The sequence below is a fragment of the Hyaena hyaena genome, unplaced genomic scaffold, assembly GCF_003009895.1.
Source record: "Hyaena hyaena isolate Hyena2069 unplaced genomic scaffold, ASM300989v1 scaffold_421, whole genome shotgun sequence".
In the NCBI taxonomy this organism is placed as follows: Eukaryota; Metazoa; Chordata; class Mammalia; order Carnivora; family Hyaenidae; genus Hyaena; species Hyaena hyaena.
The window spans coordinates 652,274-678,999 of NW_024081057.1; the positions used below are offsets into that span (position 1 = coordinate 652,274).

The 26,726-nt window shown below is 39.1% G+C and overlaps 1 protein-coding gene across 3 annotated transcripts in view; it reads left to right on the top strand.

Annotated features, from left to right (window-relative positions):
- The first annotated feature begins 11,167 nt into the window (after positions 1-11,167).
- Positions 11,168-26,726, top strand: part of KDM3A (lysine demethylase 3A) — a 53,350-nt gene continuing 37,791 nt past the window's right edge. For 2 of the 3 annotated variants that reach the window (XM_039252624.1, XM_039252626.1), the window contains exons 1-8: positions 11,168-11,256; positions 11,861-12,076; positions 18,634-18,789; positions 20,387-20,497; positions 23,766-23,868; positions 24,583-24,707; positions 24,959-25,031; positions 25,141-25,229. In XM_039252624.1, the coding sequence (XP_039108555.1) occupies positions 11,891-12,076; positions 18,634-18,789; positions 20,387-20,497; positions 23,766-23,868; positions 24,583-24,707; positions 24,959-25,031; positions 25,141-25,229 (843 nt within the window). In that variant the 5' untranslated portion in view covers positions 11,168-11,256; positions 11,861-11,890. Of the gene's footprint in view, positions 11,257-11,503; positions 11,543-11,860; positions 12,077-18,633; positions 18,790-20,386; positions 20,498-23,765; positions 23,869-24,582; positions 24,708-24,958; positions 25,032-25,140; positions 25,230-26,726 lie in introns of those variants that run through there. The other variant, XM_039252625.1, reaches the window with a different exon arrangement.

Here is a 26,726-nt window from a genome sequence, read left to right on the forward strand (position 1 = left end):
AGATAGAAAAATCCCAGGCAAAATATTTGAATGAGAAGGAAGGCAAGCCTAGTTGAGATGCAGGGAATGCATAGGTTAGGGTTAAGACTGAGTCAGAGGCAGCTGTATCCAGGATCATGGTCATCTAAGGGTCAAAAGTTTCAAAGAGTAGATCAGAGACAGCCCAGTATTTATCAGAAGAGTAATAAAAACAAACAAAATTGCCTTTTCCTTTCTACTTTGGATGTAGAATACTTCAAGAGAATTTTGTTCTCACTGTAATGATGAAAATGAGCTAAGTTATCTACAGAATCAGTCCATTAAAAGCTCCCAAAGAAACCTAATAAATGAAAATCCACAAAGTGGAAAGCCTTCTTAGGAGAAAAGGAACCCATGGCTGTTTTCATTCATGGTAGAGCAGCAGAAACAGCAGAAGGAAGAATCTGTGGATCCAGGTGAGAAGAAAACAACTGAATATTATATGAATTTCTAAAGGCAGGATGTGGTCTATGACAGTTTAGAATTCCTGGAATGTGAAGACACAGGTGAGTCTGAACCAAACTGCCAACTCTTTTCCATAGACCTTTTTACTGACTTCTCAGAAGAAAGGTTAATACGGGCCACTTGAGAGACACCCTCTGAGACACAGAAGCATTAGGCCTGTTGATGTATGGGGGTGAAGCAAGAGAATGGAGAATCACTATAGGCCTTACACTGAAGATGAGGGAGCAGTTGTCTACCACTGGGGAGAGACAAGTAAGCTGAGAAAGCCCCGTAGAAGAAACCCCCAAGCACTCCAGACCTTAACAGTATCTGCTGCTTGGAAGAGATAGAAAAGCGCAGCAAGACCCCTGAAATATAGTCATATGGGATCTGCTGACCTCTGTGGGTAGATGAAGAAAAGGAAGACAAATCTTCCAGGCATTCAGTTACCAAGTCCTGTGAAAAAAAATGTTCTGACACTGCAAGGTCAGGACTAGTGTGAGACAAATGTAGCAAATGAGGAACTTGCCCTTGGCACAAGAAAGGGGTACCCCAAAGCCCAGCAATTATAATAAATAATAAATAATTTTTTAATCTTTATTTACTTTTGAGAGAGACAGACAGACAGACAGACAGAGTGTGAGCTGGGGAGGGGCAGAATCCGAGGCAAGCTCCAGGCTCTGAGCTGTCAACACAGAGCCCGATGTGGGGTTCGAACCTGTGAACACGAGATCATGACCTGAGCCAAAGTCAGATGCTTAACCGACTGAGCCACCCAGGTGCCCCAATAAATGATATTTTAATGCAATATTTACAAAAACTCCAAGTTGTGCAAAAACATCTATGATGACCAAGGTCTAAAAATTTTAAATACAGAAATGGAATTACTGATTTATCCTTCTGCCTCGGGCTCCAAAATAGCTCAGCACAGCATTAACGGATACTGTCTCATTTTTTATCTCAGCAAATGCCTTACTTGCTTTACCTTAGTCCTGGCCTTGACTTCCTCTCAAATAATTCAAAGCGTAATAATTCAAATTTGTAATCCAATTAACAAACATAAAACTCCGTGCCAGATCATTTGGGACCAATTAGATTGTCCCAATACCCCACACTACAGACTGACAGAAGAGATATGCCTTTTCCTGAGCATGAAGATTATTTATTCCAGGATATTCTGTTATTTGACATATAATATCTGTTATTTAATTTAAAAATTCTTTTTTAAAGAGAGAGGAAAACAAATCCATTGTCAAGTGATAAAGTATTCAGTAGAACCAGACACAGAGCTGTCCTGTATGTTGGCATAATCAGCTCCTTATTTTAAAATAACTGTGATAAATATGTAAAATATTTAGTGGTAAAAGTAGACAACATATGTTAACAGGTGGGGAATTTTCCCTAGAGAGAGGAAAATTATTAAGAAGAACCAACTGGAGGGGCACCTGGTGGCTCAGTCAGTTAAGTCTCTGAAATCAGCTCAGGTCATGATCTTATGGTTCGTGAGTTCAAGCCCCGCATTGGGCTCTGTGCTGATAGCTCAGAACCTGGAGCCTGCTTTGGATTCTTTATACTCTTCTCTCTCTCTGCGCCTCCCATGCTCACCCTCTATCTCTTTCTCTCTAAAATAAAATAAAATAAAATAAACATTAAAAAAAAGAAGAACCAAGTGGAAATGCAAGAAATGAAAAATGCAAGAGAAAGTTCTTTTAAAGGACAGGTTAGACATAGGTATCAGCCAACTTGAAGAAAGTCATTAGAAATTATCTGAAACAAAATACAAAGAGGGGAAAGAGTAAAAAAAAAAAAAAGAAACATCTGAGTTGTGTAGAACAATATTGAATAGTTTAATACATGTGTGCATTCATTCCCACAGAGAAGAGAGAGATAGAATGGGGCAGAAAACATTTGAAGGGATAATGACTGAAAATTTTTCTAAAATTAATGAAAGACATTAGCTCACAGATCTAAGAAGCTCAGTAAATTTACAGTGAATTATTTACAAAGAAACCTGCACCTAGGCACATTAGAGTTAAATTGCTAAAATCCAGTGGTAAACAGAATATTTTGAAAGCAGAGACTAGAAGATACATTACATAGTGGGAAATAATGATAAGAATAATGTCTGGCTTCTCATCAGGAATAATAAAGACCAAGAGCCAATATATTGCCATCTTCAAAGGTAAAAGGAAAAAAATCCTGTTAATCCTGAATTATATATCTAGCAAAAACATCCTTCAAATATGAAGGCGAAATTAAGAGTTTTTGAACAGACAAAAGCTGAGATAGTTTATCTACAGCAGATCTGCACTACAAGATCTACTACAAGAAGTTCATTATTATAAAAAGAAAAAAGTGCTGGATTCTACCCAAAGGCTGTAAAAATGAATGGTTTGGATATATTTATGATAAACTGAATTAAGCTTTCTCTGTAAGAAGAAAAATTAAGATCACTTATTTGAAAACAAACATGAAACCTCACCTTCCAATGTGCTTTCTTAGTAAGTCCTTCCAAAGTAAGATCTTAAAGCCATGAGTGACATTTTTCTTATAATAAATCCTCACAGAACATTGCTTAGCTTGTGGTAAGCACAAAGGGGGAGTAAGAGGTTTACTATTAGCTTTACTATTGGTTGATTGTTGTTCTCCTGTTGTTCCATTAAGTCAAAATACAAACCAGCACTGATACTCAGTTTCAAATATTTTAAAGTGTACTGAATACTTACGAAAAATATTCCTCATACAATTATGTACTGCTTATTATATACCTCAAGTTAAACTGATGGCTTTAACTATGCTATAAAGCAACATGAATAATGAAACAATTAATATTATTAATTATAACCATGAAATGAGTCCTGACATCTGTGCTAGGTGCCATTTTGTACTTTCCCCTTATGTTCTCTACAGTGTACATATTCCCCAAATTGTTGAGCTGCTTTTAAAAACAAAAGAGAAAAACAGCTTGACATTGTGTACACATTTTCTTTTTGTTGATCAGATCACGCACATGGAAATGTGTAATGAAATTAAGTGGAGTATAGTATCATCAAGACAGTATGGTATTGGCACAAAAACAGACACATAGACCAATGGAATAGAATAGAGAACTCAGAATTGTGCCCACAAATCTATGACCAACTAATCTTTGACACAGCAGGAAAGAGTATCCAATGGAAAAAAGACAGCCTCTTTAACAGATGGGGCTGGGAGAACTGGACAGCAACATGCAGAAGAATGAAACTAGATCACTTTCTCACACCACACCCAAAAATAAACTCAAAATGGATAAAGGACCTGAATGTAAGACAGGAAACCATCAAAACCCTAGAGGAGAGAGCAGGAAACAACCTCCTTGACCTCCACCACAGCAATTTCTTGCTTGACACATCCTCAAAAGCAAAAGAATCAAGAGCAAAAATGAACTATTGGGACCTCATCAAGATAAAAAGCTTCTGCATGGCAAAGGAAACAATAAAACTAATAGGCAACCGACGGAATGGGAAAAGATAGTTGCAAATGACATATCAGATAAAGGACTAGTATCCAAAATCTATAAGGAACTCACCAAACTCCACAAATAATCCAGTGAAGAAATGGGCAGAAGACGTGAACAGACACTTCTCCAAAGAGGACATCCAGATGATCAACAGACACATGAAACGATGCTCAGTGTCCCTCATCATCAGGGAAATACAAATCAAAACCACACTGAGATACCACCTCACACCGGTCAGAGTGGCTAAAGTGAGCAAATCAGGAGACTATAGATGCTGGCGACAATGTGGAGAAACAGGCACCCTCCTACACTGTTGGTGGGAATGTAAACTGGTGCAGCCCCTCTGGAAAACAGTGTGGAGGTTCCTCAAAAAATTAACAATAGAACTCCCCTATGACTCAGCAATAGTACTGCTAGGAATTTACCCAAAGGATACAGGAGTGCTGATGCATAGGGGCACATGTACTCCAATGTTCACATCAGCAGTTTCAACAATATCCAAATCATGGAAAGAGCCTAAATGTCCATGAACTAATGAATGGGTCAAGAAGATGTGGTTTATCTATACAATGGAATACTACAGGGCAATGAGAAAGTATGAAATCTGGCCAAGTGTAGCAACATGGATGGAACTTGAGGGTGTTATGCTGAGTGAAGTAAGTCAGTCAGAAAAAGACAGATACCATATGTTTTCACTTATAGGTGGATTAGGAGGAACTTAACAGAGGACCATGGGGGAGGAAAAGGGGAAAAATAGTTGGGGAGAAAGAGGGAGGCAAACCATGAGAGACTCTTGAATGCTGAGAACAAACTGAGGGCTGATGGGGGTGGAGGAGAGGGGAAGGAGGTGATGGTCATGGAGGAGGGCACTTGTTAGGATGAACACTGGGTGTTATGTGGGGGAGAAAAAAGAAATACAAGAACGCCAATAAATGTTATAAGTAAATTTAAAAAAACCTAAGTGGAGTACATATTTCAGTCTTGGCTTAGTATTATAGGGGCAGAATTGCACAGTGAGCTTTATTAGATGATTCCTTTGATTGGTCCTTATGCTACCTAAATTGCTGAATAAGTTGTTAATCCATTTTAAAAGTTCATTAGGCTGAAGGGAAATTATATTGGGTGGAAAGCTGGCTTTGAAGAAGGAATGAGGAATAGAAGAGTTAAAATATTAGAAAAATAAAAATCAATCAGATAAGATAAATAAAAATAAAACTTAGTAGACTTAAAATCAGACATATTTATAATTATATTATTCATAATGGCCAAGAACTGAAAACTGTTCAGGTATCCATCAACAGAGTGTGAATATAAGAACTACAGCATATTCAGACAATGGAATACTAAATAGCAATAAAAGGGAATAAATATCTTATGGATGTAATCACATGGATGGATCTCAAAAACGTGCTGAGTAAAGGAAGCTAGGCACAAGAGTACATACTGTATTGCGTCATTTAAATAAAATTCAAGGATAGGCAAAGCCAATTTATGTTGGTAGAGACTGGAACAAAGTTTACTGTGGGCAGTAGTATTGACTAGAAAAAAGCACTTGGAAACATTGAGGCGTGACGGAATGTTCTCTGTCAGGGGATGTGAGGAGGTGGAGAGTAAATACTTTAGGCTTTGAGGCACGTAGGGTCTCTAGTAATTCTGTTCAACTTTACCATTGAAATTAGCCATAGATAAAATATCATGAAATGGGTATGGTTGTGTTATAATTTTATTTGTAGATAATAACACTTGAATTCTGTATAATTTTTATGAGCATAAAATATGATTATTATCTTCAATTTTTTTTCCAAACATTGGAAAAATGTTAAAAACCGTTTTTCAAAGGCAGTAGAAAATTAGGTGGTGGACCAGATTTAGTCGATGGGCTGTAGTTGTCTGATGCCTATTCTATATCTTGATATGGTGTGGGTTATATATTATGTAGGCCTTTGTAAAACCGATGAAACTGTTCATTTATATCTGTCAGGCATTTCTCTAGATGTAAGTTAACAGAAAAAGTCCTTTAAAAAAATAGCAAGGAGCTTACTGATGCTCTTCTTGCTTCATTAATTGTTACAGGTGCACTGCGTTAACAGAATAGCATAAGATATTTACATTTTCACACAAAGACACCATTCTTGTGCTATTTAAGGAAAGGAAATTTAGACAGAAAAGATTGTATTCAAATTGTCTTGCAGTTGAGAAACCAAGGGCCAAACAAATTCCAAATTACTAGTTGCTAACTTTCCTCGTCTTTTAGAAACTTCTGATGCCCTTTGGGGTAAAAAATCAACTGGTTAGTGGCAGGATTTTGACTAGAATGCATATGCTGGAGCTTATTAACCCGTAGAAATGATTTCTAACAATACTTCCGGGTTAAATATATTTGTTGGGAGTGTCAATAACCTGATGCTCAGTTCTTTATTTGCCTTGAAGTCAGCATATCCTTGATCTCTCTGAATGGTTCTGAATAGTTCTCCAAATTGGAATTCTCTCCTGCCTTCTTTCCAAAATGCACCTCTCTCCTGGTCCTCCTCCTGCTTGAAACATCTCTCTCGGTCCTTTCAGTGTCCTTTGCAGGTCATCTTCCTTAGGTTCTAATACCCTGTGCCAGGCTTTCCCCCAATGTGAGCAGTCTCTTCACCTTGGTCGGACCCTTAACATACCACCCTAGGGGGGCGCCTGGGTGGCTCAGTCGGTTAATCATCGGACTTCGGCTCAAGTCATGATCTCATGGTTCGTAGGTTCAAGCCCTGGGTCAGGCTCTGTGCTGACAGCTAGCTCAGAGCCTGGAGCCTGTTTCAGATTCTATGTCCCTCTCTTTCTCTGACCCTCCTCTGCTCACTTGTGCACAAGCACTCTCTCTCTCTCAGAAATAAATTTTTAAAAATTGAAAAAAAAACATACCACACTGGGTAATTCCCATTCATGGATGCCCTCCTCACCTCACTTGGGCTTTAGATATTCCACGTTGGGTTCATCTTCTGTGTGTCTACCCATCTCACCTCCCTTGGGCTCTCCTTCCCCATGCCAGGCTACTATTCCTTACTCTTTCTAATTCAATCATTCCATGCCAGGCAGCCTGTCCTTATGAGAACATACTTTGCTCTGCACTCCTACTGCCTTCAGGACTAAAATGTTCAAGAAGAGGAAGGGAAAGAGAAAGAGAAAGAAGAGGGAAAGGAATCTTAATTACTAGATTTTTGTTTATCTCTCTGATCCCTATAACCAATAGACCCTAAAGTATATATTGAACAGTTTATTATTTACACTCACTTCAAATGCTCTGATAATCATAAACTAATTTTTCATATATACATGGATTTGATTCTGTATTCTCAACAATTTTATATTTCAATTTTGATTCTTTCTTTCATTGATACTGTAGTTTAAGAAGAAACATTTTTATCAAGTCATGTGAAGAGACAGAACTCTTCAAATCTTCTTTTATACCTGTCAGTAAAGTCTCACAGTTTTCTTCACATACATTTTATTGATTTTACATTATGTTCTTTCCTTAGGTATTTTGAGTTTTTAGGATCCTAGATGGTTTATTTTTTCCTATTGTATGTTTTAATTAATGCTTGTTAAGGAATAGGAATTCTTTTTATTTTTGTTTGATTTTTTTATTTTACCACCTTTTTGTTGTTTTTATTTATTTATTTATTTATTTATTTTTTACAAATAGTTTATTGTCAAGTTGGTTTCCATATAACACCCAGTGCTCATCCCCACAAGTGCCCCACTCCGTGCCCATCTCCTCCCTCCCCCCCCAACACACATCCATCAGTCCTCAGATTGTTCTCATCATTCAAGAGTCTCTCATGGTTTGCCTCTCTCCCTCTCTCCCATCATTTCCCCCTTCTTCTCCCCCACGGTCCTCCATTAAGTTCCTCCTAATCCTCCTATACGTGCAAACATATATTTGTCCTTCTCTGCCTGACTTATTTCGCTCAGCATAGCACCCTCAAGGTCCATCCAGGTTGCTACACATGGCCAGATTTCATTGTTTCTCATTGCCATGTAGTATTCCATGGTATAGATAAACCACATCTTCTTGATCCATTCATCTGTTGATGGACACTTAGGCTCTTTCCATGTTTTAGCTATTGTTGAGAGTGCTGCTATGAACACTGGGGTCCATGTGCTCCTATGCATCAGCATTTCTGTATCCCTTGGGTAAATTCCTAGCAGTGCTATTGCTGGGTCATAGGGGAGTTCTATTGTTAGTTTCCTTAGGAACCTCCACACTGTTTTCCAGAGGGGCTGAACCAGTTTACATTCCCACCAACAGTGTAGGAGGGTGCCCGTTTCTCCACATCCTCGCCAGCATCTAGAGTTCTCTGATTTGCTCATTTTAGCCACTCTGACTGGCGTGAGGTTTATTTTACCACCTTTTTGACTCTTATATTAGCTCTAACAATTTTCACAAATGCTCTTGGGTGTTAACGTAGTAGATTCCATTCATAGGATTTTAAAATTAATTTTCAAAAGTAACATAAGAATATATTTGCCTTATAAAAATGAGAGAATTACAAATAATACTAAATCACCTTTGACCAATACCCCCAATTCTATTGTGCACCATACCAGTCACTATTATTATGAGTTTAAGTATATGTTTCATAGAACATTTATAGTGCTATTTGTGTGTATTTTCAAATATTACCAAATACAACTATTTTTTTCATCCAAAATGTATTTTGCTAAAATACCTTTATTGGTACATCTAAATATATTTCATTTATTTTCAAATGCTCTACAGCTTTCTGTTAGATGTATCACATTCTTTATTAATTTTATTTATTCATTTCTCAACTGAAATGCATTTAGATTAGTATGAGATGTTCACAACTGCCAACTGCTGAAATGAACAAATTTGTTGATGTCTCCTAGTTCAATACGTGGGTGTTATATTCAAAGGCTTCTAGGAAGTTTAACATTAAAAAAAAGTTATGAGTATTGGTGTCTCTGTACATTCCTAACATTCCAGGTAGTTCAGTGTTCAGTGTGAATGCATAATCTTTTTAGCCTCTACTTAAATAAACATATTATTTTTCTCTTTTAACCTGTTTTGGTGAATTATAGTAATTTTCTAACCTTGAAATAGCCTTGTATTTATATGATAATCCTAATTAATCCTGGTGATTATTTTCTAAAAATATGAACTTTAATTTCTTGATATTTTATATAAGAATTTTCCATCTATGTCATGAGCCTCATTTATCTATACTTTTCCTTTCTTGTATTCTCCTGGTTCAGATTTGATAATAAGATTTTACAAGTTTTATAAAATGCTTCAGATATTTTTCCATTTTTCCTGAGTTCTGGAACCATGAATATAACATAGGAATTATATGTTCTTTGAAACTTGGTACAACTAACTTATCCCTAGTGATTGTTTTCCAAATTAAGTTAATTATGTAATAAAAACCCTCTATACCCCCATTTATTTTAAAAATTGGAGAAGTCTATTTCTGAGGTAGATATATTTGTATCTTCTGCTTCTATTACAAATTGTCAAAAATTTCCCATAGTTCTAATATTTAGTCTTAGCTATGTTCTCAGAGTGATACTAGTTCAGAGCATTTATTATCTTTGTGGACTTTATCTTTTATTAATATAAAATCCTTTCCTCTTTTGAAGGTTTTTCTTTTCAATTATATTAACACTTCCATATTGCTTTCCTTCTATCACTATTTGATTAGTAAATCTTTTTCACCTAATATTTTCAAGCTTTCTGTGTCATTGTTGAGTCGGCTTGTGGTCAAGTTATAGCTGGATTTTGTTTTAAATCCAGTGTGTCTTTTAAAAATTAGCCCAATTATATTTATTGTAAATACTGGTGTTAGGCTTTCTTCTCTCATCTTATTTTTTCTATTTACTATGCTTTTATCTTGTTTCTTTTTCTTTTCTTGTTCTCATTTCTGACTCTTGTTGGACTGGATAGGTTTTCTTTGTTCCATTTCCCCCCTTTTTAATGGTCTGCAAATTACAAACCCAATTTAATTCTTCAGTGTTTAGACTTAAATATAAAAACTTAACGGTATATATTCAGAACATCTATATTAAAAATTAACGCCTGGAATAAACCTGTATATATAGTTTCTTGAATACATTTCTGAACTTTTTCTGATCTTCAGTTTTCACACTTGTAAAATTGGGAATTTGAGTTCTTCACTTAATCTTTATTTAACCTTAAGGATTAAATGTGATGCCATGTCAAGCACCAGACTTTATTACGTAAGAGGTCTTCAATTCCTTCATTCCATTTCTTTTCATTCAACCAAATAACTTCAGGTCCAAAAGACACAAGCACCTTTTATCTCCTTTGTCCTTCAAAGTCACCTCTTCATATTTCTTGCAACATTATGGCCTTCCTCTAGTCTTTCAATTGCTTTGTAAGACTCAGGATATCTTCTCATCCTTCCTCTACATTAAAAAAAAATCCCATCTGCATTGTACTGAAAGGGCTTTTTTCCTCTATATTTAATGAACGTCATTTCCCAATGACTCCATGCCTTTCTTCATTTTTTCTTCAAAATGGCGGACTTCAGACTTTCCACGAATAGCACCACGTGCGCCTGCGCCTCCCGCGGCCATTTCGCCCAGCAGCCCAAACTCCAGCCCCTGCTCCGCGAAGCGCCTGCGCAAGAGCCTTCAGAGCACAGTGGCTCCTCCCTCTAGCTGAGTACGCTTGAAACCGCACGTTCCCGTCCCTTCCCTCCCCCGCTGACTCTGCACCGCCCTCAGCCCTTTCCTGTGAGATTCTTCCGCCAAGTGGAAAGCCCATCTTCCGTCGACAGCCTACGCAATTGAAGAGGAATCCAATAGGCACCTACAGCCCTGGGGCTCGTCATTCAGTCTTATCTATGCACCACTGCAATTTTCCTCTGTGCCCTAAAGTTGATAAGCGATTTCGCGGGACTTTTTTGCATCCTGTAGGCAACAAACGGAAAGAATGGCTGTGGCGGAGGGATCTCTCGCTTACGCTCTGTGTACTTTAACCTAATGGGGGTCGTCCGGGAGTCGGAAGGGGGAGGGGAGAGGGAGGAGGCAGCCAAGGAATTGTTTTTTTCTCTCGCCCCGCCTGCGCCAGGCCGGCCAATGGCGGCGAGCTGTTTACCCACGAGCCTCGCCCAGCTCCTCGAACTAGGCCAATGAGCGGCGGCAGCGGCTCCGAGGGGGCGGCTCCGAGAGGCTGTGCGTGTCTTGTGAGAGCTCTTGAACCAAGTCAGAGCGAGAGCTGGGCGGCTGGAAACGGCGGCCGCCGCCGGTGACTCAGGGAGGCAGGAGGCGGGGTAAGAGCGCCGCGGCCTCGGCTTAGGGGAGAGGGGGAAGAAAGATGAAGGCGCCGAGCCCGCGGCCCTGCCGCCCCCGCGCCGCGGCGCAGCCCGGGACGACCGACGCCCGGGGGTCGGCGACCGGGAAAGCGCGGTGTCGGGGCGGGGCGGCGGGGCAAGTGCGGAACCGCGGGCTCGCCCCTCCCGCGGGGCCGCCCGGGGCGGGGACACGGCCGCCCGGGACGGGCCCTTGCTTCGGGCCTTTTCTTTTCCAGGGTCGGGGGGCGAACACTTTAAAATCCACGTAAGCTGCAAATAATTCTCCCCTCACTCTGTCTGCGTTTAGGTTTAAGGTTTTGGAAAAGCGAAACTTGGGAGAACGGGGGTCACGCGGCGCTTGGGCCCGTGTTTGGGGTGGGGGAGGGATCCGGGGGGCGGGGGAGGACGCGGGTGTAGAGATCCGGGGTTGGGGTCGTCGCTCATACCGGCCGCCGCCGTCTGGGGTCTCGTCTTTTCGAGCGCGGTTAGGATCCCTCTCTCCGCCCCCGCTTCCCCCGCGTCCTCTCTTCCCGCCCCCTCCCACCGACAGCCCCCGTTGCATTTTGTTTTTGTAATTTTGCAGGGAGGAGCCCTTCCTGCAGGCGTGGAAACCATGGTGCTCACGCTCGGAGAAAGTTGGCCAGTATTGGTGGGGAAGCGATTCCTGAGCCTGTCCGCAGCCGACGGCAGCGACGGCAGCCACGACAGCTGGGACGTGGAGCGCGTCGCCGAGTGGCCCTGGCTCTCCGGGACCATTCGAGCCGTCTCCCACACCGACGTTACGAAGAAGGATCTGAAGGTAAAACCAGCTCCCGGGCCTCAGCTGTCGGACGTTTTGTAGTTACCTTGGTAACGAGACAGCCAGCGGCCCCACTCCCCTTTTCTGAAAAGCGCGACCAGAAAGTTGGCATCTGATCTGAAGCTGCAGAAAACTAGACCTTGAAAGACTTTGAAATGGTCGTGTAGAGCCGACGTGTGTTTGGCCTACAGTTGCCTGTGTTTAATGACGGCCTTGGGGTTGTTCAGACATGCTTCGTTATTGCCCGCGCTGTGCCCTCCTAGGACCGTAGGAGTGTTTCTCGGGAGGGGGAGCATTCTTAATGTAGGATTCGTCAGGTAGGTGATGTTAGGAATCATTAGGAATTGAAGGCTCGTGCTTTCGGGTAGGTTTTTTTTTGGGGGGGGGGGGTCTGCTCCTCTTAATTTCCTCACCCAACTTGTTAAACTTTTAGCCTTGTTAGAAATGAAGTGTGAGAGAAGAAGGAGGAGCTTAGTTCTGTTTGGCATATTAGGGTGGGTACTTGTCCCTATTTGGTGGGTCAGGATGGAAGTGGGCTCCTGGTCCTCTGATGAGTTTGTAGGTAGGTGTGGGCTATGACCATATATGGAGGGCAGGGGTGGAGCCGCCCCTTATATGGTGTGTTAGAGGAATGGCTTTGAAGTACTCCACTTTGCTGTTCGCTGGGAGGGAGAGAAATGAGAACAAGTGTGGACAGCGAGTTTTAATCAGAATGACGCTCAGAATCTTTTTCAGTCAGATCATTTCAGAAAGATGAATTTTGATTGTACTCCCTTATAGAAGTAGTGGTAGTGAAGGATTGTCTGGGAACAACCAGTAAAGAAGCCATTCTACCAACAAAGACTCCTTTGTGCAAAAATAACTGGAGAAAGGTCCTTAACAAAGACTCCAAAGTGGTGGCAACTTGAAGCTTGTTAGAAGACAAGATATTTCCACCCTGGGTAGTGGATATGTTTCAGTGTCTTCACTTGGTCATCACTGCTTTGTCTTGAAAATGATGTTCGAATTGAGAAGCAAGTTTTAGCATCAGCAGCTGAATATGTGTTGATTTCGGACACACTGTTCACGTGAATGCTTTACGGTGAACGCACATGCCCAAACAGTTTTAGTCTGCAGACGGTTGTTGGAAAAGGATATGTGGCTATATATTGTTAAAGCTTTCCGCATGCCTTGCCTTCATGTTGAAAAGGAGTGACTATTGAGCCATTAGCCACGTGCCAGGCATCTTGCTAAACACTTCATAGCCATGATCTTTATTAATCCTTACAGCAGATCTGTGGGAGTAGGTACTAATATTGCCCCATTTTACAGACAAAAATATTGGGGCTGGGGAAGATTAAGTATCTCACAAAGGTCACATAGAAATTGGCATAGCCTGTTTCTAACCCAGGAAGTTTTGATACCTGAGCCCACCTTCTTTACCATTATGATCCCTGTCCCACAAAAGGATTCCTTCATACACTGGAGTTTGCTTTTTCTCCTCCTTTCATTACTTCTAGCAGCCTGGATTTTGCTGTTGTTACAAAGACAGTAGAGTGGTACAAAGGTAGCCAACCTATTTACTTCAGGCTAGTAACCTTTCTCCATAAAGTGGGCTTTGTGTGCCAGATTTCAGTCATAGTTGTTGTAGTTTATTTCACCTGCCAAATAAAATTTTCTCTAGTGCATTTGTTTTTATCTGATTTGAATGGAAACAAGATTTGATTTAAGTCTTTAGTTCTTTGGCAGATGATGACAGACTAGGTGTTCCCTTCCCCCACAGGACCTAATTATAGACCTGTTGGATTAGGAAGGCGATCTAGGAGGTCCTTTTTATTTGTTCTTTATAATCTCCCCCCTTTCTGCCATCCCAAATCTTTGAGGTGGTGATAATATCTTCATTTTCGGAATGAGAAAATAGATTTTGGGAAAGGAGTCTTGGCCAGATTTGCATAATTAGCTACTAAGTAATGGAGGGAGGATTTGAATCTAGGTTTGGCTGTGTCTTTTCCACTGCGCTAAGATGCCTCACCTGAGGATAAATGGGATTTTTAATTTCAAGAACAGTTTTAACTATATTTGATTTTTGCTTTACCTGCAGACTTTATAATTCAGTTTTCATGTAAGGTACAAATTCCTTAATTTCTTTTATCTAGTCATGATTCGTCATTATGTTCCTTAATTGAGTAGCAGATGGCTTAAGGGCATATTGTATATGAATTTCAGAGCACTAGAACCAAATTGTGCTTAGGGAAATACAGGCAGAAACTAGTAAGTAACTATGACCATGCTTACACTTGGGTTTAGGGTTACTGGGGTTTGGGGGATGGAGTGGGACTGGGAGCTAAAATGTATATAAATGAATAAAATTCAAGTAGTATGCAACTGTTTTGGAATCAATAGAAATAGAGTTTGTCTAGACTGATTTGCAGTTAGAGATGATAATAAGGCCAATGCTTGTTAACTTTGTTTCACCTAGAGAGAGACTTTGTAACAAAGTCACTTAGATACAATATGTCTAGTTATTGATTACAAAGAGTCAGAGTGAAGACATAATAACCATTAAATACTTAGTATGTGACACCTTATTTAATCCTCACAATACTTTAGACGGTAAACCATATTTTTTAGTGTTAGAAATTGAGGCTTGAAGACCTTAAATACCTTGCCCAAGTTTGTCTCTAGATCTTAAACACTATGCAGTAAAAGTCAGGTAGAGTGACTTTATTTTGCTATCCTTAGTACTTAGAAGACCACCTAGCGTGTAGTGTTTGCTGAAATATTTGAATAAATGGAAGGAATCAAAATTATTCTACACTGAAAAACTGCTTTGGAGCAGTGGTACTTCTCTTTCTCTGGAATAACAACAAATTTTTATTAGGTGTGGTTATAAGAACCTCTTTTTATACTACACTCTCTAGTATAAGACAGGCGGCTCTGGCTTTGTTCTTATGCATGCTGGGAATGTCCTCCTTCCCCAACTTGTCTGTCTAGGTCTTCTCCTTCCTTTGAACCTATCTTATCCTTGAGTCTTCTGCTTTTTCTTGGTCCTTAGGGATATTCTTAGCAGATGAATAGTACTTGCCATCTCTGTATACTGCTGTTTACACTCTTTCCTGCTGTTAAACCTTTTTGGCAGTTGGGTGCCCTGACCAATGCCTAGCCTTTTCATCCTTACGTACAATTGGAATTTGCATGTTGATAGATTCTGCTGCCAGTCAAACCATGCAAAATGAGAAAGTCCTAGCAGTGTACTAAAGTCTGTTCCCCCCCCCCCCCCCAATAATTGAATGCTAGACTCTGGGATTTTAAATGTTTATTTATTTATTTTTGAGAGAGAACACAAGTAGGGAGGAGCAGAGAGAGAAGAAGGCACAGAATCTGAAGCAGGCTCCAGGATCTGAGCTGTTGCGCGGAGTTGGACATAGGGCTGGAACCTCACGAACTGTGAGATTGTGACTTGAGCCAAAGTCAGACACCTAACCGGCTGAACCGCCCAGGCGCCCCTAGACTCTGGAATTTTAGACAAGTATCTTATTTAGATGTAAGAAGACCTAATCAGAAGCATAGTAAAATCATTTCCTAATTTGTGGAGTAGTGAAATAAGTGCTATTCTGCATTGTAGTGCTGGGCATAGCACTACATAGCACTTTAAAACCTGGACTAGAAACCATGCCATTCTGTAAGTGCCTACTTTTAAACTTAGAAATGTTTTACTTGGCCTTTCTGATGGTTTCTTAATCATGTAGCCCAGTGAGATTAATGTATGTTAACAGTGGGAGGTTTTGAGATTAACTTGATTAGATAGAGATTTTCTGTTGGGGAAAACTTAACTTGAAATAATTAGTTTGAAATAGTCCAGTTTCTGGTCCAGATATTTAAGACAAATAAGGTTCATGTTTACAAAATGTCGTATTAAAAGAATAGCAAATTAGGAAATGATTTATATTGAGTTATAGTAGGCCTCTTTTTGTTTTTGTAATCAGGATAAATAACATCTCCTTTGTGGACCAAAGGAACATGGGGGAGTAACACAGTATAAATGAGAGCTAGTTATATTGATAAGCTTACAGAAGCTTGGTCTAGTCACTTTAGTTCTCCCCGAATTTGAATTTTTATTGGTCTGTCTTTTTATGTAAATTTTTGCTTAGGAAGCTTTGGTGGTAGAGAGGTCCCTTATATAGGGAACCACAAGCTTCAAGGCACAAATGAAAGAAGTATGTGGTTATGATGAGAAACTTGTGAAAGAATGTTGAATAGAGCTCACAACTTACTGGTTTCAGTATATTTTTTTAAGTCCCCTTTCAAACTAAAGTTAATGTGAATTTTTGACCATGCAACGTAACACTCCAAAATCACAGAGTAAGTTATTTTTTTAAGGAGTTAAACTTAATATTTTAATCACTCAAAAACTAGCATATAAAGAAGGAGGGCCCTGTCTAAATTTTGGTTTAAGGTTGATCATAAGCTTTCTGGATGGTGATTGGATAAGAATTGTGATGTTGCTTAAGTTTTGGAAAGCCACTAAAGATCTTAATTCTTTACTTTTCTTGTCTGTTTCTTTGTTTTTTTGCTGAATAGATATTGGATAATTATATTTAAGATCTTTCTACCACTCCTAACTGAACTGATACCTTGATAAATTAAGATTTGAATTCCCATAGAGCTTTTAAGGATACCTAGTCTCCTTGTGTTAAAAATCTACATTGTCTTAAAAATCTATCTTACAGTTAAGTGAGGGGTAGATGTTAGTACTTTTCATTTTGAAGCTAGCAAAACCAGTTTCAAAGAGCTTAGATTTTAGTAAGAGTTCTTAAACTGCCATGGAGGTTAATTGGTTTTCTTTGTAATACTATGTATCTTATTTTATGCAAGTTAAATTATTCTAAGAAAGCGTCAGCATAGCTGGGATTCAAACCCAGATTTTTCTGGTGCTGTAGTTTATATATGCTCATTCCTATTACACATTGATGGGAAAACTCTGTCATCTAAAGCTAGTTTGGGTGTGGAGTTGATGTGATGTGGGGAAGAAAGACTATCCAATTTAGGGGAGCTATCAGAGGACCTGGATTCTGGTGGCTGGGGAGGCAGAAAGGTGAGCAGTCTCTGAACAACTCTGTGAAGGACCTTTTGATTGGGTATAGTGATGGGTGGGGTGGGTAGAACCAAGGAGAGAGTACGGACACAGGGCCTTGTCCCTTAGTAAGTGTTCACACACATTTGGATGTATTCTGTGATAACTGCAAGATCAAAAGTCTGCCTTGCCAAGAAGATATGCATCTTCTCAGGGGAAGTTGCCTGGGAAGTTAGGGATGCAGATTTTACTGTTGAGGGAGAAGGATAGGATAGATTTTAAATTTCATTGATTTTTAAAGATTGATATTCTAAGGCCATGAAACTGGAGAGGTTTAGGATTGGGGTTATAGTGGTATCCCAATTGGGAATGTCCTGCCTGCTAAGTGGCTGAGAGTAACAGAAGGTAAAAGCTCAATTCAGAGAGACATTTATTCATTCAACAAGTATTTGAGTACTGACTAGGGACTAGATACCAGTGAAATGCAATGGTGAGTAAAAACAGATGCAGGCTTTGACATATTAGAATTTATGTCAGTCAGTCAGCCACAAATAATTCAAAGGGTGGATAAATGCTAGGAAGGTAAAGTATAGGGCTTTGAGTGCAGTGAACAAGAGAACTCTCTTGTGAGGGGTGGGAGAGTATCTGGTAAGGTAAGGCTTCTTTGAGGAAAGGATTTTTTAAATTGGGTTCTGACAGATAAATGGAAGTTAACTAAATTTTTTTAAAATTAAAAGTTGAAAAGGGAGATATGATTGTGAAATTATGAACAGAATTGATATGTTTATTAACTAGTTCTTTGAAACCAAAAGCGAGAGGCCTCTTTAGTAGAAGAGATTTTAAATCAAATTAAATAAAGTGATTTTTACACCAAGTATTGAACAAGTTAACTCTGAGGTCAATTTATCAACTATTTGCTTCTATATTTGTAGTCTTTGACTCCAAACTCCCAGTTTATTCAATTGAAAGGGATATTGAGGATATGCTGTCTACTAGGCCTAGTGTTAAATCCTATGAATACCAAAGGGATTCAAAAGCAAGTCGTGGATTATGGTGAATGGGGGGGGGGGGGAGTCATTTTAGGCCCACAAGCGAGTCAATTTAGAATTACAATGACACACAGTAAGTACTTTTAGGGTTTCAGATTTCTTTCTTTTGATTCTTAGAGCTCTGATGTCTAACATATGTAAAAATTTTCTACCTGAGGGTTTTTTTGGTATGTATGGGCTTCCTAGAAGTTACTTTGGGGGCAGAAATTGGCCTCCAAAACCCTAGACTGCCGCTTCCCAAAGAGATTTGGGTGCCAGAGCTTGATGGTTAGATTAACATGTCTGACTGGTTTACTGTGGGCTGTGAAGGGAAGTAAGAGCGGGAAAGAGGGGCAGCAAACGTTAAGATATTCAGATTAAAGATGCAAGTAGATTAATAAGGGCATAATCCAACGTTAGCGTTTTTTGTTTTGTTTTTGTTAATCAAATCTGATTTTTTTTAACCTTCTGTTTAGGTGTGTGTGGAGTTTGATGGGGAATCTTGGAGGAAGAGAAGATGGATAGAAGTCTACAGCCTTCTAAGGAGAGCATTTTTAGTAGAGCATAACTTGGTTTTGGCTGAACGAAAGTCTCCTGAAATTTCTGAACGAGTTGTTCAGTGGCCTGCAATAGTGAGTAGAATTTGGGCTTATGTGAAGAGGGTATTTAATTCGTTATGTGTGAAACAAGGGAAATGGATATGTAATGCCTGTATTTGGCCTCTGGAGAATAATAGTACAGAAACATGACCATGTAGGGGAATTAGAAGAGCACCTGGGATCTCCTGTAACTCTAGGCCCTTGCCTTTCTCAGGCCTGTTTCTTCTTGAAAAATGGGGCTGGAAGTAATATGGGTGATGTCTAGGTCAGAGATCAGACAGAAATCAGCTATATATAGACATACAGATCTGTTTAGCTTGATCCTCATAGTATTTTAAGATTTAAATTAGTTGTTTGCTTTTATTTTTATTATTTTTTGTCTTATTAAAAAATTTTTTTTAATGTTTTTTTTATTTCTGAGAGCAAGAGAGAGAGACACTGTGAGCAGAGGAGGGTCAGAGAGAGAGGGAGACACAGAATCTGAAACAGACTCTTCAAAGTCTGAAGTCTCAGTCAGTGGCTGAGCTAGCTGTCAGCACAGAGCCCGATGTGGGGCTCGAACCCACGAACTGTGAGATCATGACCTGAGTTGAAGTCAGACACTTAACCGACTGAGCTATCCAGGCGCACCTAAAAAAATTTTTTTTCAATGTTTATTTTTGAGAGAGAGAGAGCGTGAGTTGGGGAGAGGCAGAGAGAAAGGGAGACACAGAATCCAAAGCAGGCTTCAGGCTCTGAGCTATGAACATGGAGCCCGATATGGGGCTCGAACCCACGAACTGCAAGATCATGATCTGAGCCAAAGTCGGAGGCTTAAACGGCTGAGCCACCCAGGTACCCCTGTCTGCTTTTAAAATGTGGAGAGTATACGTTAAAATCTGGCTGTTGCCTGCCTCCTGTAGAGAGTTACCAGTCTTGGCCTTATGATCTCTAAGGTTCTCTCTGACTCATAATATTCTCTAGTCCTGAAGGTAATAGCAGTCGGCATATGATTACACCATTTCCACATCTAAGTCTGGTGTAGTTGGAATACAAGAATGATCATGGGGTCTGGAGAGAGGACTATTCAGGGTTTCTGAGACATAGGGCTTAATGGTGGAAGCGCCAGATTTAGACCGTTGGAAAGGCCAGGAAGGTGACTGAAAAGGCTGACCAGATTGTGAAGAGCCAAGCATGCTGTGTTAGCAAAGTTAAGGTTTTGTCAGTGGATGAGAAGAGCTACTGGAGGTTTTTGAGTAACGTAGGGTTTTGTTTAAAGTTGTATTTTGCTCATTGTATTTTTCCACTGCTGCTATAAGATTTGTTAAAAACATGGTTCTATATTCCCAGAAAAATGTATACACACAATTTTTGGCATAAATTTTGGAGAAGTTGTATATCTTTGGACCCAGACTTCTATGTTAATGAGTTCCAAATGTGTATCTGGTTCAAATGATTGACTTTTGGATAAAAATTATGTGATCTTATGTGGTCTTATGGGATAAATAGTTGTTATCGGGATACCAGCAGTAAATAAAAAACTTAATGGTTTTATCTCTTTCTGCATGTGTGGAAAATTGCTAGTCCTCAGTTTCAGAGTTATGCTGACACCGGTTGTGATGCCAAAACATTTTCCTTCGTTTTGACGTAGGTGTACAAGTCTCTGTTGGACAAAGCTGGTTTGGGATCCATAACCTCTATTCGCTTTCTGGGAGATCAGCAAAGAGTTTTTCTTTCTAAAGACCTCCTGAAGCCTATACAGGTAAAACATAAAAACAATATTAAACTCTAAAGGTAGAAATACAAAGTCTTTTAAGATGAGAACTAAAATATTGAGGTTGATTGCTCTAATTCTAATAGCTGTCTAACAGAAAAGGACTCATCTGAGCAGTTAGTTGTTAGACATCATCCCTCAGTGTTAGCCATTGAGTTGGTGTGTCCATTTGGGATTGGAAGGACAGAGATACTGCAGTTGATGGTGTCCGTGTGTGTGTGTGTGTGTGTGTGTGTGTCCCCATCCATCCGTGTCCGCATGTGTGCGTGTGTATGTCAACACCTAGGTGATACAAAAGTAATTTTAAAAAGATTGACTCTCATTGATATACACGTGTCTATGTCCATATACGGCAGTTGTTATTTTATGTATTCTGTTTTCTTTATTTGGGAAGTTGCCTACTTGCTAAAATATATTTGTAACCCCCAGATCAGTACTTTGGCACTTTCATGGTCATTCACAGACTTGGCAGTGTGGCAAAAAATTTGAGTTGCCTGACAAATATTCCCAACTGAGGTTGATTAAGGTGACATTCTGTCTTCTTGTTTCATCTCTCATACTGTAAACAAGTGTCCTTTTTGAGGTCTAATTAATGCTGAATTTTTTCTTTTCTTTTTTTTTTGGTGGTTTCACTACACCAACTCTAGTGCCGAAGTACTGTCTAGTCTTCCTGAGTGCAAGAAGGCTGTGATGTGTCTCAGGGAAGAAATACATATGTTAGAGAAGTTTCATTCAGCCATGAGTTATAATGCTGTTGGCTGTGATTTCTAGGTTAGTAATGCAATAATATGTATTAAGTAATGTGTCTTTCAACACACACACAAAAACAAGGTTGTATATAGGTTGTTTGATGAAAATGTGACCCAGAGGCTCAAAGAAACCTAACCCTATCTTTCCACTAAGAACAGTGGTTCACTCTTCATTATTTCAGTGTTTGTGGTGACTTAATGAAACATAATTACAACGAATAAAGAGAATTGAGAGTGCATGCACACGTGTTCTTTCCAATTAGGTTGCAAAACCCCCACCCTTTTCCTCACAACATTTAGGCTCTTGGGTCTTGCTTATATGTGATTATTTTCCTCATGAAAATGTTTGCAGAGAGAAGGAAAGAATACAGATTATTTCCAGATTACTACCTTGGGAATAATATTGGTCATGTAATACCATTCGTCTTTTAGAGGTCACTTATGAAGCTCAATCCCCTTTATCCACATCCATTTGGACTTGTTTCTGTGGACTGTATTTGTTAAAACGCAGTTTAGGGTCAGTGGTCATTGCCGTTGATGTGCCTATGTTGGAAAACCCAAAGCACTGGCTTTCTCACTACTTAAGTCTCATTTCTGTGTCCTGGAGGTGAGTGAAAACAAGGTCCACATTCTGAACCTTACTTTGTAACGTTTAAATAGAACAAAAAAGGTGCTTTTGTTTAAGTTAATTTCAGATGCAGGTTACCTTCATGATGTTGATATTTTTCCTGCCATAAAAGGAAGAATGACTTGCTCTTAAGGACCAAGGGACATACAGGAGGGGCTTTGGGTATCTCGCTTTATTTAGTGATAGAGTAGTTTTTACTTCTCAGCATTGTTTTCTGGACAATTCTGTTTTTTTAGTCAAAGTAGAACTCATAATTTTGTTTCTTAAGATGAAAAAGCAAAATCTAGATCAGTAAGTATTTTTTATCAGGGAGGTGCATTTTGGTTATCTCTCTGAATATTACTATTAATATAATATTAATTGAGGGAGATTATGATGTGTGCTCTTGACTTTTACTGATGATAATAGTGGCTGAAGTTTAGTGCTTCAGGGCATTCTCTTGTAGATGTGGGTGATTACATCCAGCTTCTACTGTATGAAACTGTTGGAGGATGTGTTTACTGCAGTAGAATGCTTGCCCTGTATAATGCACAGAGAACCTGAAAATCATTTGGCATATGTAGAAGTTGGAATTGAAACTTAAGGTCTGTCTTTTGGATTGAATTTGACTTATTTATTTGTGGGTAAGAAAAAAGTCAAAATATCCAGGTCAACCATCTGGCACTAAAACTCTCATGGACAGAATAGAATTATTCTATCTTGTTTAAAAGCCATTTGTGATTCTCCCCATTAATGTGCCGTTTTATTTCTTAATAAGAATTGGATGGGGTGCCTGGGTGGCTCAGTTGGTTAAGCATCTGACTTTGGCCCAGGTCCTGATCTCACAGTTTGTGAGTTCGAGCCCTGTGTCCGACTCTGTGCGGACAGCTCAGAGCCTGGAGCCTCCCTATTCTGTGTCTACCTCTTTCTCTCTGCCCTTCTCCCACTCGTGGTCTCTCTCTCAAAGATAAATAAACATTAAAAAAATTAAAGAAGAGAAGCACACATTTACATTTTTTTTTGAAATTGCAGCAGCATGAGGGAAAAAAAACATAAATGGTCCATTCTGATAATTAATGTTGAGTTCTTCTGAAGATCCTAAGTTTAATTGGCTTAAGAAATGCATTTTCCCAGCATGGTCTCACTAAAAGACTAGTTCTTTATCCCAGTGGGAGAAATGGATGAACTAATTTTGGCTACTGTGTATCCATTTCACAGTGTCAGAAAAGCGTGAAGGCCTGATATTAGAAGGTTTTCTGTGCTGTATAGTGTGTGTTTGGCAGGTTATTCCTATTGACAGTTTCTGTATACATTTATCATAACTTAGTGTGCACGCAAAGCCAAAAGACTATGGAATAGTGCCCAAAATGGAGCTGGTGCCAAGAATTGAGTGTTTCAAAACTGGCTTGCTTTAAACTTAGGCTATTCATTCAGATTTTTGTTCCTCCCTATAGCTCCCTTTAACATTTATAAACAAGAATGCATTTGGAATTTTAGGTTAAATCAATCTGTGTGGTGATTTGTTAAAAACAGTTTAAGTGAATTGACTCTGCGTAGCTGTGTGTTTCTGTGTATGTGTCTTGCCCCTGGGAAATCCACTGATTGACCAGCTAGTTCATTGTATTTCCCATAGTCAAATTTGTGTCATGTTTAAAATTATGCTTTGAGTCACTCCTTAGCATTTGTCGTGCTTTTAGCTTGGGGTGACTTCACTTTAGTCTCCCTTATACTTGTGATCATTTGATGGATTCCTACTGTTTGACCATTTCAGTTCATTGGAGTTGCAGTGGTTTTAGTGCCATCAAATGGCTGACGACAGTACTTTAACAGTAAGCTAATTGAAGTATCCACTGGAATTTAACTCTTCATATTTGGTACCTTAAAATCTTCCATTTTTCAGGATGTAAACAATCTTCGACTTTCCCTTATGGATAATCAGAATGTCAGTAAAGAATTTCAAGCTTTGATTGTGAAACATTTGGATGAAAGCCATCTTTTACAAGGTATATAGATTATTGTTGATGATAGATCATGAGTTGATAAACAACGAGCTTATAAGGAGCTATTTTAGTCCTCACTTATTTTCTCATTGAAATTTCTAATATTTTAGTGATTGCTATCCTCATGCAACTAGATGATTGAAGGACTTTATATATTCAAAAGCCTCTGAAATTTGGAAAGTTGGGACTTATGTGAAAACTAGTAAAGTAGATATTTAAAAAGCTCAGATGTATTTTAACATGGAATTTGATATGTTTGAAATTTCAGTCTTATAAAATTGATGAAACATGAATGTCATAATCCTGATCTTCCCGTATACTGTTACTGAGTTTCCTGGTCAGTTTCACAGTTTTAAGTGTTTTGTAAGAACTCCACAGTTCTGTTGGTGTTCCTGAATTTGGATCCCCTAAAACTCTGCACAGGAAAGTAAGGGTTCAGTGAGTTATCTGGTTACTACTTGATCTCATACAAATGGTAGAATAAATATATTGCCACTTTCAGGTAGGTTAATAAGAAAATGGAATACATAGTTCAAAATTTTAAATTTTCCCCTAGCTTTTCTGCAATGTCTGCCTTCTCATGCTTATAACCGTATCTTTTAATGTTTATTTTTGTCTACTGTTTTTTCCAAAGACTTGAGATTATCCTAGATGTTGGTATGTTGGGAGATAATGCAAATTGCTCTAAGGGTTTTTTTTGTTTGTTTGTTTTTTCAGGTGACAAAAACTTAGTTGGTTCAGAAGTAAAAATTTATAGCTTGGACCCATCTACTCAGTGGTTTTCTGCAACCATTGTAAACGGAAACCCAGCATCAAAAACTCTGCAAGTCAACTGTGAGGAGGTAAAAGAGAATGCTAATTGTGTGTAAAGATAACTTTACAGAGAAAGATAATTTTGAAAAGAATTACAATATCTTGTAGGAATTAAATGGTTTTATTATCTTTATATTAAACTGTTAGAGTAGAAAGAGAAATATTATTTTTAAAAGAAATCATTGTAAGAAGCTCCTCCTGTATGTTAACAGAACTAATTTCTGGTATGTTTCTGAGCATTTTTAAGTTTTCCAGTATCTTTGTTTTATTTATTTTTAAGATTCCGGCACTGAAAATTGTTGATCCATCACTGATTCATGTTGAAGTTGTACACGATAACTTTGGGACATGTGGTAAGATACATTGTTTGATTAAAGCGTTTGTTCTTCTGATCTTTCCCCTTTCTCCTTTTCATGTTAAGAGAAACAGGGAGGCCAACTTACTTATTTTTATATATTTTAGGTAATTCTACAAAAATTGGAGCTGTAAAACGCAAGTCTTCTGAGAATAATGGAAGCCTAGTTTCCAAACAAGCAAAATCTTGCTCTGAGGTAACCTTATGTTTGTCACTGTATCAAAGTTTCCTTAACCCTCATGGTGCGTGGCCAGTTTTTTGGTGGTTATAAAGCTCTCTCCTGGGCTGTCTTGTCTGCTCTTCTTTGCCAGTTCCAGATCTTGGCCATAATTTCTACACTCAAGCAGATGGAGATAATATAAGTTTCTGGTTAACTATTTTTTTGTGTAAAACATGTATTTTTTTATATTTGCTGAAAATGCTCAATAGATTTGACAGTTTTCATCCATAAGGAGTGTTTTTGAGGGTAAACTGAGTTGTGTGCATCAAATTGGAAGAATGCCTGGCACAAGAGAAGGGGAGGAACCTCAGAATTCTGAGTAGGTGTTGGAATAGGATTCCCCACTCCTCGGTAATAGAGAGGTTTGATTGGTAATTTATGATTGGTTATACAGACATGCTAGATTTTTAAAGGAAGTGTTGGTTTGCTGTAACATATTTCTGCCCAGAAAAGTATAGGCTTGTATGAGTGCCACTGTGAGTTCAAGTACTGGATTTAATTCTGTTCTGAATTAGTAAGGATTTAGATCAAGAAACTTAAGGCTGTTTCTCTTTGAGGTGAGTTGAATCCTTAGGACCTATTGCAATACAGGTAACATTGTTACAACCTAGGTATGTATCCTTATGTACTCATATTACAGGGAGAAAAACATCTTTGTGAGGCTCTGCTCCAGGCTGGAGCTTAGAACTTAAAAATTGACCAAGTTGGTATTAAGATTGTTGGCAGCACTTTAGAGGAAACTTTGGGGTCTGCAGGAGTAAGGCAAGAAGAAATGGCTTGGTACTGAGCCAGAGTCCGTTAATGCATCCAGGGCTCTGCATCAGGGCCCAGGGTACTACAACAACATCAGCTAGAACCAAAGTGAGTGCTGTGCTACACACATAGAAATTTAAGAATCTAAGTGGCTAGGATGATTGCCTTTCCTGAGTCTGAAGCCTGTGTACAGGCAGCAGGAACTTTGACACTTGACCAAAAAATTTGTAAACCAAGGTATCTAATATCTGTCTTTCTTCCAAGTGTGTAGGCCTGACCTCAGGTTGTTCAGGAAAGAACGAAGAGGTAATTATTGGAAATCAGTATTACTGCTTTCATTTTTGTCTTTAAGTTTACAAGGGAAGTAATGTAGTAGGGAGTGATTATTACAGAGTTAAGTGATTATTGTATCTTAGAGGTAAGCAAGTGATTATTATATCTTAGAGTTAAGCTCACAGAGGATATTGTCAAGTAATCCACAATATCAGCATCTGAGAGAGAAACAGAATAGAATAATGACCTGTTAGGTTATTAGCAGTCTTGGGTCCCAGAGGTAATAAAGGGCAGTTTGGAGAAGCTGATTGGGTGTAGCCTGGCATGGAGGATGCATCAGTGTAAGTAGTTGGTGAGATGAAAAGGAGAACCACATGATGTTGTGTTGAGGAGGGGCCAGAGAATCAGAAATGGCATCCTGACAGGTAGGATCGTTGAAGAATCAGT